The sequence below is a fragment of the Ziziphus jujuba genome, chromosome 7, assembly GCF_031755915.1.
Source record: "Ziziphus jujuba cultivar Dongzao chromosome 7, ASM3175591v1".
NCBI lineage: Eukaryota > Viridiplantae > Streptophyta > Magnoliopsida > Rosales > Rhamnaceae > Ziziphus > Ziziphus jujuba.
This window is the reverse complement of record NC_083385.1, coordinates 8112756-8127888: the sequence shown is the minus strand read 5'-3', so window position 1 is coordinate 8127888 and position 15133 is coordinate 8112756. Positions and strand designations below refer to the sequence as shown.

Sequence of the window (15133 nt, the reverse complement as noted above, 5' to 3'; positions counted from 1 at the left end):
GAGTAATTACTAGATATAGAATTTATTTATTATTATTTTTTTCATGTTAGCTTTTTATTGTGCATGATCAACCCGGCGGAGTTGGTTACAAGTCTGATACATTATGTTAAAACAACATAAAAGCCATTAGAAACAAATTTTAAAAATACAATTGAAAAAAAGACCCCAAAGAAAAAAAAAAAAAAAAAACTGACTCATCTTCACTGACGACAGATCCTTAATCTTGCAGCATCCTAAAATTTCAAACTGATCAACTGGAAAATAAATAGATAAATAAATAAATAATACTGTACTTAAAAAAAAAAATACTGTACTTACAATTCTTATGTATAATGGGGAAAAGCTAAATGCGAGCATACTCGTTGAGCTGTTCTATAGAGGAAATATAAAGGGATGGTATAGTATTGATTTGCAAGTCTAATATAGAGATGGCTTTTCTTGGAAGTTTGAAAGAATCTCCTTGGAAAGAAAGAGATTCACGAGCACCATATGGATCACGAGTAACGGCTAGAAGGCTGAATAAATTTTATCTTAAAATAAATTTTGTTTAAATATTCAACCTCTACAGCATATGCGAATAGAAAAACGACAAGGATCTGGAACCCTTAAAGTCAAAAATTTGACAACCATGCCGACCAAATGTGAATAGACTACTATCAAGTGCATCGTTGAAATAGATACAATTCCTTTTGCATTCATCAAACTCAATGGTCAATACAGAAACTGAAAAAGAAGAAAATTTATCGCTTAAGAAAAAAGCCTGGTCACCCAAGTTTGTTCTCTCCATAAAATTGTTCCATTTTTTCCTCCAATTCATAAACTTTGAAGCGGATGGTTTTCCCACAAACTATAGAGTTCCGTGGACCAAAAGTATGAGAATAGAATATTATATAATAGTAAGTTCACATTGACCGAAGTTCTTCACGTCACAAATGACTTAATGCCGCCAATTACACAAATTTTATAAACTCAGAATATGTATTATTTAAAAAAATATTTCAAATATTCTTTACCAAAGTTGCTTAAAAATAAAATATATTCGTTACCTAAAAAAGATATTTTTATTAAATATCAGAATCGAAAAATATTAACCGAAACTTTCAAATATATCTATTAACGGAGCCATTACTTTTATTTTCATAGTATATCGCCACAAATTCAAACTTGTGTTTATCTTTTACAAGGCAACCTATAAACCATAAATTCAATATTTTAGTCCCAATTTCAATATCAAGAGAAAAAAAAATAAAAAATACTATTAAATCTGCTATTGGAAGATTTCCAAAAAAAAAAAAAAAAAAAGAAAAAAAAGTTCTAATCTTTCAACTCACTTCCATAATCTTACCATATCACTTCTAACCATTTATATAGGGTACAGAATTTCATACTCAACTGAAAATATTTATCTGCAATATGGTATTCTACTGCACCAAAATACATTGTTTTACAAACCCATTAGTTAATACAACTCACATATTCATCACACTTATGACATTTAGTCATAAGGGAACTAATTAAAAAGATTAGAAAAACATCATACTTACTCAGGCAGTACCTTGAGAGGAATTTGAACAGTCCAATACCCATAGCTTTCGATTGAGATGCAGATTAGAGTATCGAACACGTTTGGACCACCGATTTGCACTAATGCTACGATCCTCAAAATTAAAGACAGAAAATTTCCGACCAAGTGAGAATAATTTACTGTCATTCCGATCCTTAAAATAGATGCAATTACCTCTGCATCCATCAAATTCAGAAGCTGAAACAGAGAAAGCAATATCATCATTCAAGAAAAATGCCCGATCACCCAAGTTTGTCACCTCCACCCAATTGCCCCAATCATTTTCCACCTTATAAACTTTGAAACCAATGGTTTTCCCACGAATTATATTTCTGCGGACCACTACCGAATTAACTATTCCATAACGAATAATACGACCACGATAAGGAACATTAGGACCTTGGTGGTTTGCCCTCGTCTCGTCATGAGGATCGAAGTATCTATCAACTAAGTAAAGCTCTCCACAAGACTCTACCAAATGTTTTCGACCACCCAATTGCAAACCAATCGAAGAGGATGGCGGCGGTGAAACTTGGGTCAACTCCAACGACGAGTCGTTAATGCGTGAAATTGTTCCCCACTTGTCTACGACATATGGTTTTCTTTTATGAACAATTATATCGTGGTAATCAGTAACCTGATCATGAACATCGACTCGGGTCAGTGCTCGATCCCCAGATTTAGCGTAACCCAGTTTCCCTCCGTCGTAAATTACGAAAATTGAAGTATTTTCTTCAGCGTAATTAGCTGATGCTGACGATGCTGACGATGTATCAGGGTACCGAATTACTTTAGTAACACCACTTACGGGGTAAATGTAACTCAGGTAGTCGATTCCATAAGATTTGCCTAATTTTACCATCCGAAAGTCCAAAAAACTCAAATCCTTTGGAAAAGGACACCTGGGTTCGTGGACACGGCGAATGGAGAAAAATTTTCCAGAAAGGGTGTCTTCAATTTTGACCAAACAGGACTTTGAATTGAAGGCTCCAGACGATAGATGGTGGTTTCCGAGAGAAAAGCGTCTTTTCCGGTGGCAAATGGGCAGGGGAATTTGAGGGGTAAAGGAGGAAGAGTCCCATATTGAAATGGAGGGAATGAGGCACGCCATGTATTACATACACTGCGGAATCGGAGAATGTCAACCGGTGAGTCCAGGCGGTGGCTGATCATTGAGAATAGCTCCGGCGGAAGCTCGCACCAGTTCACTCTCCTTCGCTCCATAGTTTTGCACGCCGTGTTCGGCTTGACCTGCAGAGTACGAAGAAGCCAAACTTGTAACTGTATATGTATATGTCTTTTATGGAATATTGAGAGGTTCAAAATTTACAATAATAATATTTTAGGAATAGAATAAAGAGCTGTTACATATTTTTATTCTTTTGGACGGAGAAAGAATTGTTTTTTAGAATAAAAAAAATTAAGGACATGTTTCCATAATTTGGGATTTTGTTTTTTTATTATTACTTTAAAATTTATTATTTTTAACTTTTCTTGAAGATATCATGGTATTTTAAATTGAAATGAATTATATGTAGACCTCCAATGAAGGATAATAACATTTTTTTCGATAAATTCAAAGATAATAACATTATTAAAAAAATGTTGGTGATTTTTTTTATTAATATAATCTAACCTTGAAAAAAAGATTTCGTCATATATATTAGTATTAAACCGGTATACTAACTGTAATAGATAATTTAAATATATATATTATATATAGCATATTATATACACATGCTGGACATTTTTAAACGCTAAACAAATATATATCATTTAATGTACATTATATATACACACATGCTATGCATTCCTAAATCCTAAATAAATAAATAATAATAATAATATATAATAAAATTTTAAAAAATAAAATAATCCATGTTCTTTCATTAAAACTATTTCAATACTATTAATTTTTTATTTATCATCAAAGCTAGACCACTCAAATTTTGAACGTTTATTACGTATTGTTAGTATTGATCTGCTTGATAAAAAAGACCTATCCGTTCATATTTAAAAACTTATTTAAAATTTTTATTATTAATAAGTATATTTGAATATATTTTTTTCAATCTATATTATAACAGTTTGACATCTATATATAATATTATTTAATTATGGAACTCAAATTTAAAAATAATTTTTTTTCCATCTATAGAATTTAAATTCAAATTCAAATACATTTATATAATTTAATAAATTTAAATTCAAATATATTTTTTAATTTCTTTAATTTTTTTATATTAAATACTTATAATATAATATAATTATTAATTATTATTATTATTTATCCGGTAAACACATATTTATAAGGTAAATTATTTATGAAATTCAAATTAAAAATACTTATTTAATTTTTCTTATGAAATTCAAAATTTAATGATTTTTTTATTAATATAATCTTACCTTGAAAAAGAGACTTCGTGAACCTTGATATATATATATATATATATAAAGATTCTATGGTTAAATCGGTCCTGACCATAATGGGTGTGGTCCAAAAACATGGAAAAATGCCGAGATATTGGATTTCAACTTATCAAATGAACGGCTTATATACTTCCCTGTCACACGTAAGAAATTGCAATCATCCCGCAATAAAAGATCATTTCTTTTCCCATGCCGCACAACTGTTCACGGACCTCATCATTTCAAAATTTTGAAATCCATCTCTCATCGTTTCAAAATTTCAAAATTCTCAATAAAATCCACAATCTCAAACTTTTTCAAAATTCTCCATTCAAATCCCACCATCTCTCTGTGTTTCTAAGTTCCCAAATAAAATCCACCATCTCCCACTCCCAGCCCCAGATATTCTTTGCTTCCACCGTCCAAGCCTTCTCCTCGACAATACCAAAGGTTAGTAATTGTGAGCCTCTGCTTTGTTTTTATTTTTTATTTAATATGAACCAATGGCTTATTAAATCTTGCATTGTCTTATTCAGACGTTATAGCTGGAGATTAATTGTGTAAGCATGTCAACTAGTACTAGTGAAGTTCAACCGATCCAGATGTGCTCATGTGGACAATATATGCATTTAAAAACGTCAAGGATAGATAAGAACCCAAATCGTTAATTTTGGAAATGTTTAGATGGAGAACATGTCGTATATAATTATGAATGTGTTGAATTGTCATTTGTTTTTGCTTATAAATTAATTAAAATTTCATTTGGTTTTCATTTTATAAATTCAATTGACACAGGAAAAAGAATGGGGTAAATTCATTTGGGTAAAAGAATGAGAGCTTAAGGTTGACAAAATAGATATACTTATCGGTGAAATTCATCGTTTTTCCTTGCAAGTGGAGAAATCTAATTATATTCTTGAAGCAATTCAGAAGAATACTAAGAGGAGCCACCAATATGACCTTAAGACTGTTATAGTTATGGTAATTTTATTATTTCGTTTATTTAAAATATTTGGCTATTGACCAAGTGACAATATATGTGTGTGTTGGTAAACTAATTATGTACTAAATTCTGCTATGTCCTTATTAAGAAGCAAATGTATCCCAAAAAAATTTGACTTATGTCGTTGAACTATGCAACATGACTTCGTTAATTAAATGATATTTTTCTATTTGTTGTCAATTCTAAATGAATCATATAAAATGGTACTAATGGATACACTTGGTAAAGTTCAGTGCAACTGCAAAGCAATTTTTCAACTTCTATGGGGTCCACCAGGACAAAGGGATTGTCTAGCACAATGGAGGGGGCAAGTTACTCATTCAAGATGGTTTAACATCATGCTACTCATTCAAGTATACTAATTTTAGCAAGTCGAAGTAAAACATCAAAATGTTTTTTTCCTTTTTTTTTCCATGGAAAGACTAAAGCCGATGTCTAAGGTAGATTGACTATTTAGTTAATGTTGCATGCTATATTGTAAATTTTAAATTTAAGTCGTGCAATACAATGGTTTAACATCTTGTCACGCATTCAACTTTACTCGTTTAGCACAATAAATCTTGTCTAAGCTAAATGTAAATATGTTGTGTTTTTTAATGATTTTAGACAAAATAATGATCAAGGTTTTGAAACAAAAGTTATAAGATAATTTAAAAGAAAAAATCAAAATTCACAAACTTATAGCCAATGTTACATACATGTAAAAGCATCGACGTATTACATTTTTTTATTTAAATTTTGTTTTATTGTTATTCTTCACTATTGTAATTTTCATTGATGCTTGTAAATTTTCTAATGATTTTATACAAAATAATCACAAATAATGTTAAACAAAATATACAAAATCAATAAAAAAAAAATAAAATGATGAACAAAATTAAAACATGAAAAAGTACACCAACGCTGATGCTGTTTATAAATAATAGCATCGGCTATTTTTGACTCTGTTATTTTAAGTGTTTTTTTTCTTGTTATCCTTCACTATTGAAATTACCATTGATGCTTGTAAATGTTTTACAAAAATCATTGACAAACCATAAAATTTACAAAAGCTCCTAAGATTAAATCAATCAGCAAAGCCGTGCTTTTGACATGTAAAGCTTATTCCTTGCTCTTATTACTTGTTTATGAATGTTATCTTTCACCACTCTAATTTTCATTGATCTTGTAAATTGTTTGAATGATTTTAGACACAATAATGACAAAGGATTCTAAACAAAATCAAAAAAATCATTAGAAAGAAAAGAAGTTACAAAGAAAATAAAGAAATTAAAAAATGGACCACCGTTGATGCTACAGAAACAAGCAAGCATCGGCTTTAGAACAAAAAGTTTCTTGTTATATGTCAATGTTGTAATTTTGATGATCTTGTTAAATTGCAACATGATTTTAGACAAAAAAAAAATGACATATAATTGTAAACAAAATATAGAAAATTGTTAAAAAAATATAATCAAACAAATAAAAAAATCATAATGTATACGAACGCCAATCCTATTTTGGATATTGTAGCGTCAGCGTTTGTATCTTTTTATTTTTTATTTTTTTAAGTGCATTTTTTCTTGTTATCCTTCACTACTATTGAAATTTCCATTGATGCTTTTAAAATTTTTAAATGATTTTAGACAAGATAATGACTAAGGTTTTGTTACAAAAATCGTTAACAAACTTCAAAATTTTAAAAAATTCCTAAGATTAAATCAATCAGAAAATCCGACACTAGATCAAACTTTGCACCTATTATGGACAAAATAATTACTGAGGAATTTAGACAAACTTTGCAAAATCCTGCAAAAAAATAAAGCAAGAACATAAAGAGATGTTATGATAATTTAGTGGACCAACGACAACGCTACATTGAAGCTTCATCATCATCTTTTGTATAAACGCCGATGCTAGATCAACAACCATTCATCGGCTTAAGGCCACAACATTAGGATAATTTATTAACTGTATTGCCTTTGTAATTTCATTTGCTTCTTTTAAGTTATTGCATCGATTTTTGACAAAATAATTACTGAGGAATTTAAACAAACTTTGCAAAATCTGAGGTCAATGACCACTCGTCGGCTTACGGCCACAACATTAGGATAATTTCTTGACTGTATTGCCTTTGTAATTTTGTTTGCTTCTTGTAAGTTTTTGCACTGATTTTGGACAAAATAATTACTAAGAAATTTAAACAAACTTTGCAAAATCTTGTAAAAAATAAAGCAAGAACAAAAAGAAATGATACCTTTATTAGGGGACAAACACCGACGCTATGATTTCGACTCATCGTCGTCTTATGAGTAAACGCCAACGCTAGTTCAATGACCACTTGTCGGCTTACGGCCACAACATTAGCATAATTTATTGACTATATTGCCTTTGTAAATTCGTTTGCTTCTGTAAGTTCTGCACCGATTTGGACAAAATAGTTACTGAATAATTGAAACAAACTTTGCAAAATCATATGAAAAATAAAGCTGGAACAAAAAGATGTGTTATGTTAACTAGAGGACCAATGCCGACACTATGGTTTCTCTTCCTAGTCGTCTTATGTGTAAACGCCGACGCTAGTTCAACGACCAATCGTCCATCACAACATTAGGATAATTTATTGACTGTATTACCTTTGTTATTTTTTTTGCTTCTTGTAAGTTTTTGTATCGATTTTGGTCAAAATAATTACTGAGGAATTCAATTAAACTTTCCAAAATCATGTAAAGAATAAAGCTAGAACAAAAGGATATGTTATGTTTATTAGGGGACTAATGCCGACGCTACGTTGATGACTACTCGTCGTTTTATGAAACGACGTCGATGCTATACCAACGACCACTTATCGGCTTACATCCACAAAAATAGGATAATTTATTGACTGTATTACCTTTGTGCTTTCGTTGCTTTTTGTAAGTTTTTGTACCGATTTTGGTCAAAATAATTACTGAGGAATTCAAACAAACTTTGCAAAATCATGTAAAGAATAAAGTAGGAAGAAAAAGATATGTTATGTTTATTGGGGGACCAACACCAATGCTACCTTTTCTCTACATTGTCGTTGTATGTGTCAACGTCGACACTAGTTCAACAACCAATCGTCTGCTTATGGGCACAAAATTAGGATAATTTATTGACTGTATTGCCTTTGTGATTTCTTTTGCTTCTTGTAAGTTTTTGTACCGATTTTGATCAAAATAATTACTGAGGAATTCAAACAAACTTTGCAAAATCATGTAAAGAATAAAGCTAGAAAAAAAAAAGATATGTTATGTTTATTAGGGGACCAACGCCGACGCTACGTTTTCTCTACATCATCGTCTTATGTGTTAATGCCGATGCTAGTTCAACGACCTCTCGTCGGCTTACGTCCACAACATTAGGATAATTTATTGACTGTATTGCCTTTGTAATTTCGTTTGGTTCTTGTAAGTTGTTTCATAGATTTTGGATAAAATAATTACTGAGGAATTTAAACAAATGTTGCAATATCATGTAAAGAATAAAGCTAGAACAAAAAGATGATGTGTTACGTCTATTTAGGGGGCCAACGCCGATGCTACGTGTGTGTTTCATTGTCGTCTTATTTTTCAATGCCCATGCTAGCTAAACGACCACTTCTCGGCTTACAACACAACATTAGGATAATTTATTGTTTGTATTACCTTTGTAATTTCGTTTGGTTCTTGTACGTTATTTCACCGATTTTAGACAAAATAATTACAGAGGAATTTGAACAAAATTTGCAAAATCATGTAGAAAATAAAGCAAGAACAAACGGAAATGATATGTTTGTTAGGGGACAAACGTCGACACTAGTTTAAGGACCACTCGTTGTCTTACGGCCACAAATTTAGGATAATTTTATGGTTATTTTGCCTTTGTAATTTCATTTAATTTGTGTAAATTTCTCGACTGATTTTGGTCAAAATAAGTACACATAAATTTAAACAAAACTTTCAATCTCATTTATAAAATTCAAAATTTGTAAAATAATTCAAAATGTTTTTATGTGGAACAAAGTCAACGTGAAGGTAAATCTTGCACGTCGGTGTATATACACGCCGACACTATGTTAAAATGTCCACATTGATTTAATATGGAACAAATGTAAGAAAATCATGCAAAAACAACAAACTTTAACAGAGATTAGAAAACTTACAAAATACTAAAACCGTCGTTGTTGACTTGTACCCGCATCGGCTTAGTTCTCGTCATTTATACATATATTTTTTGTGTCATCCTGCACTATTGTAATTAACATTGATGTTGTAAAAGTTGTAAAATTTTTTAATGAATTATTGTAGACAAATTTATATCAAAGGAATTTAAACAAAAGTAAGAAAATCATTAAGAAAATGAAAGTTTAAAAGAGAATAGAAAAACTTTAAAAATACCAAAGCTATCATCATTGGCTTGTACCAACGTCAGCATAGGCTTCATTTTTTAAATTTTTTTCCTTTTTCTCGTTCACTATTGTCATTACCATTGATGCTTGTAATTATTCGAATGAATTGTTTAAGACAAAATTATAACAAAGGAATTTAAACAATAGTAAGAAAATCATTAAAAAAGCAAAACGATTTTGTAAACAAAGAATACAACAACCCTGTACAATACATAAATACAAAATATTGTTGACAAAAGCTACAAAATCATTTTGAATAAATTAATAATAAGTACCAAAGAATGAACAAAATTTACAAAAGCCAATGAGACCACCAAGCAGAAATTGTCATGAGTTTGAAATAGCTTTTATCATAGCCGATGCCCATTCAGCTCATAATTGGTTGACAACATCTTGTGGCCACTTCACTTCCTCATACTGCACATGCGATTAGTTTATTACAAATTGGATACACATGTACAAAACATTTTAATAAAAAAAATTAATTGCACTGAAGTACAGGGAAATTGGTGGTTCTCCCATATGTGTTTAAGTTTTTGCGAGGTATTTGTTCCCTAATGATGTCCCGCATTATCATCATTATGTAGTAACCATATTCCGTGCTACCAGGCTGCTTAGGAGTCTACGTTTGCAACCATAAATGTTAACTTCATATTATGTAAGAAGTATTACATGTGTTTGATAAGTATGTAAACTAACAACAATAATTCTCAACTTAAACCATCCTAATTTACATGTGTATGGGTTTGCCAGTCAATTTTTTTTATGGTTAGGCTCCTGGTCTCTTTCTTCCATGCAACGAATGCACTATATCAACACACACATTGTGGCATTATTATATTATTATGAAATTTTTGTAAATTTTATTACAAATAAATTATTAAAATTAAGTTTCTATTGAACTTACTTATCGATCATCTTCCTAAAGTCCTTATGGATTTCATCGTTTTGACTTGCCAAAGAATCAAAAAACCAAGCTGTTGCGTAGAATGGGTCAACAACCCCTAACATCTAATGATTGTTACAAACCAATGATTGCATATATTTAGACGTCGGAATAGGCCAAGGGGCAAATGGCTGGAACACCTCATCTACAGTGACCTTCAAACGATGCAAACCTAGCATAACATCGTCGCATCTATCCGTTGGGAGAGAAAGGACCACAGTGCCACGTGCTACAATATTATGGACACTGCCTTGGGTAAGTTGGCATTCAACACCCTGCGTAACAAACAATGTTACAAATTGATTAGTACATATCTAATTATACACTTCACATGGATGTGACAATAAAATACACAAGTTCAATAATTTTTAAGCAGTGAAAACAAAAGTAGAAAAATTATATATGATTTTGATAAATTTAAAGTTGACTTATTTTTGACTTGTCAAAAAACCTTTGAAATTGTCTTTTGTGGTGGATGGACAGAGGAGCATCAAGGCCATGATGTGATGGCATCGGCGACTGCCAACTTCGTCATCATGTATCACATCCTCGTTGTGTGGCTCATTTGATTCGAGGGTAAAACCACATGCATCTGCTAATTTATTGAGCTTGTCAACGCTGGGATTCCCTTTGACGGCCTCCCACAGACCATGGATCATCAACCGTAGGTGCTTAATTTCATCGGACTTAGCCACTTTTTTAGGATGTGGCCTATGGATTTTGAAAAAATGCTTAATGGTATAATGTTTGCCTCGTCCCTTAGGCCAACCTTCAGTCTCCTTGGTCCCCAATGCTTGTGTAAGGATATCATCTGGAGGGGAGGACTCAATTTCCCCTTTGTTAGCTTGGTTCCTTAAGCCATCGTACAAGAAAATAATATAATTTCACTGCATGTCAACAACAATAATGTGTAGCATTTAGGCATAGGTAATTAATTTTAAATAGTTGTATCGTGAATAAAATAACTTATAATCATTTCCACTACACGTTCAACATCTTCATTTGCGAATTTTCCATCCTTTCCCATTAGTGCTCGAGTCTATAGGTCCTCTCGGCCTATGTAATCTTGGATGCATCTTTTCTTTTGCTACGAATATTGAAAATAAATATGAATTTCACGTGTGATGAAATTAAATAATACATGAACTTCAAAACCAACATTCTTATATTTCATACCATGAGCACTTCCAATCTCGCATATTTCTATGCACCCATTCCATGTGGATACTTGTTTGATTGTCTTCGTTCGGAAAAATTTTTACTTATTTCCTACAAAAAATTGACACACATGCAATAAGTTAAATATGCCAGTAAAAATTGAAGTGTATTCGGATTCATAAGGATAACTAAACATTAATGGTGGACGAAGACAAAAATACCTGGTAGTCGTTGGTCACCTTTTGACTTACAAAATCATCCCAAAACGTCCTGGGTTATAAAATCATATACTTGTGGTCGGTGCTTTGAAACTTCAAGCGTGCTCAAATACGGTCTGACATAGTTTATATACATATCACTCTTAAATCTCCTCCATTTCACAGCACAATCTATGAGAGTTTGCTTCTTCAAACTCTCATCTTTATTGGAAGATTTCTGCAAATTACAAATTAATAAACACTTCTAGGTTTCATATACATATTGAATGAGCAATACCAATTCATCACTAATTTACAAATAAACTTTACACGTATTGCCTTTATCCCTTCCCATAGGCTGTTCTTGAGGTCTTCAGGCACGTCTCTCTACTGACGTATAGAAATTGGTATTGTACTTCTAACCAGCGACCCCTCCAAGTTATTCATGTGCATGGCTGCACGGTTTATTGCAACTCCAAACTCATTATATTGAGGTGGCTCATCTGTCGAAATACGTTCCATCCTTGTAGGTCCTCTTCGTTTGTGTGATTTGGATGTAGGATTGGGTCCGACCATTTCAGTCGAGGGTGCTCTATCATCATCAACAGTGACGAGGCCATTTTCAGCACATGGATCCATAACTTAAGTACTGCAGACAATCGAAATGATGATTGTAGAGGCGTCAAAAGATGGCAGCGAGAATGTCAAAAGTAACCACGTTTCTGTTTCGGTAACAAGAGTAGTGGATATGGTATGGATCAGGCTATTGATAGGAACATGTGCGTAAATCAATTTTAAAAAATAACTATTTAAGAAAGCATACGGTAACGCCGACCGTAGCGTCGACTTCCACAATATTACATACCTTCAAAAAACCTAAAAGATGAAGAATAGTCCAAACAAAAAATAAATAAATAAATAAATAAATACACCCTATATGGAGAGATGCGGGTTGGTTCTTCAAGCGTCTGATTTTTTGTAAATGCTGTTTAAAATATTTTTGAATGAATACTGGTAGCAAGGAATATTAACATTAAAAATAAAATGAGACATAAGCCGATGATAATACATGTAAATAGCGCTGGCGTTGGTCAATTTTTTTATTTTTCTGTATTTTGTCAATATTTTTAAAGGTAAGCTACAATGTTTAGAAAATTTTATTTGACATCATGTGGGTTTTAAAATCATTAAGGATAAAAAGGAAATTTAAAATTTAGAAAGTCTAAGCCAACACTATAACATGCCAACGGTGTTGGCTTTGGTATATTTATTTAACATTTGTTTAATCTACAATCGTTAGAAAAATTTATTTGACATCATGTGGGTTTTAAAATCATTACGGATGAAAGGCAATATAAAATATTAAAATACATGGGCCTACGTCGACGCTATAACATGCCAACGGTGTTGGCTTTGTCTAGCTTACTCTACTTTTGAATGGTTGAATACTTTCATAAATATTGAATAAATCGTGAACACAATCAGCGAAAAGATTTGCTCAGAACACGAATATCATGTCCCATCCAATTACACGCATCTAAACTAGCCAATCTTGGAACAGTGAAAATATCTATGTTATTAATTTTTGACAGAGAATCCTAAATTTTTAAGCAACATATCAATTTCGATCACCAACACGTGGGATTTTCTATTAATGATCACATACGATCTTAACTACCGCCGACGCTATGGACATATACCCGCGTCAGCTTTGTACATTTCTTATTTGATTATTTTCCTTGTTATCCTTCGCCATTGGAAATTATAATCTTTTAATATCTTTTACATCGTTCCATGCAGATATAAAAACAAAACATAGGGTTTCATTCTCATCCCATATACGCTATTTACCATATCATCATTCCTGAGATAGACATGCACATTTGTTTGAGGCGTTATAATGGTACAGCTTATATTAAAGTTCATAAGAATCGTTCATAGTTATTTTCATAATAATCCCAATGTTGTTGTTGTTGTTTTTTTTTTTTTTTTTTTTTGTTGTGTTATTTTCATTTCGAAATTGGCACCATGAGTTGTTTAGGGAAGTCCAGAAGGCTCCTTGTCGAGGCATCGATTATGAGAAGTCCAGAAGGCTCCGGTGGGTAGAAATGAGGAGTGATAGCGATAAATAGAGACAATGAATGAGAGTTGTCTGTTATAGGAAGAATGGGATTTTCAGAGAAGTTTTGTCTGCTCTCATTGGCGCCTTGCAACTCCATGTGCGTGTTGACCTTCTTTGAAAATCCCTTTCTTAGTAGAACAGTCAAATCTTCCTTCATTGTCTTTATTTTTTGCTCTCACTCCTCGTTTCTACCCATCGGAATCCCTTCAACCATGTTGAATTCCTCCGATCTAAAAGCTATTGGGAGAATCATGATGAGCTTGTACTTCTCATAATCGATGCCTCGACGAGGAGGCTTCTCGACTTCCTTCAACACCTCATGGTGCCAATTCCGAAATGAAAATAAGACAAAAGCATATGCTAGTAAATGCATGTAGAGTCGACTTTGGTTCATGTTGTAATTCCCATTTGTTATCTTTGTAAATAAGGTTCTAATTTTGAAATGAAAATAAGACAAAAGCAGACGCTAGTAAATGCACGTAGAGTCTGCTTAGGTGCATGTTGTATTTCCCATTTGTTATCTTTGTAAATAGAGTTCTAATTTTGTTAATGTTTTTGTATACGTTGTGTAAAATGAGCCTAATAAATAACCAAACAAAAGATTTCTTAAATAAATAAATAAATAAATACCGACTGATAAGCAGGAAAGAATATTTCTTAAAGAAAAAAAAATTACATAAATAAATAAAGAAAACAAAAAATACCAATGCTACCTAATCCCTACAGCGTTGGAAAATGTTGGTATATTTTCTGTATGATTTATTTAACATTTGTTTAATCTACAATATTTAGAAAAAGTTATTTGACATCATATGGGTTTTTAAATCATTAAGGATAAAAAGGAATATAAAATATTAAAATCCATGGGCATATGGAGACGCTATAACATGCCAACGGCGTTGGCTTTGACAAGCTTACTTTACTTTTGAATGTTTGAATATTTTCCTAAATGTTGAATACTTCGTGGACACAGTCAGTGAAAAGATTTGCTCAGAACATGAATATCATGTCCCATCCAAGTACACGTGTCTAAACTTGCCAATCTTGGAACATTGAAAATATCTATGTAATTAATTTTTGACAGAGAAACCTAAATTTTTAAGTAACATATCAATTTCAATCCCCATTGCGTGGGATTTGCTATTAATGATCACATACGATAGTAACTAAAACCGACTCTAGATAGTAACTAAAATCGACTCTATGTACATATACTAGCGTCGACTTTGTACGTTTCTTATTTAATTTTTTTCTTATTATCCTTCGCCATTGGAAATTACAATCTTTTAATTCCGTTTAAATCATTCCATCGTGATATAAAAACAACCCCAAAAAATAGAACAT

At 31.9% G+C, this 15133-nt stretch overlaps 1 protein-coding gene across 1 annotated transcript; it reads right to left on the bottom strand.

Annotated features, from left to right (window-relative positions):
* Nucleotides 1-1336: 1336 nt before the first annotated feature.
* Nucleotides 1337-2950, bottom strand: LOC125423730 (F-box protein At2g26160-like). Its single transcript, XM_048478857.2, has one exon. It carries the CDS (start codon nt 2673-2675, stop codon nt 1545-1547), a length of 1131 nt encoding a protein of 376 aa, XP_048334814.2. The 5' UTR covers nt 2676-2950; the 3' UTR covers nt 1337-1544.
* Between the last annotated feature and the right edge of the window lie 12183 nt (nt 2951-15133).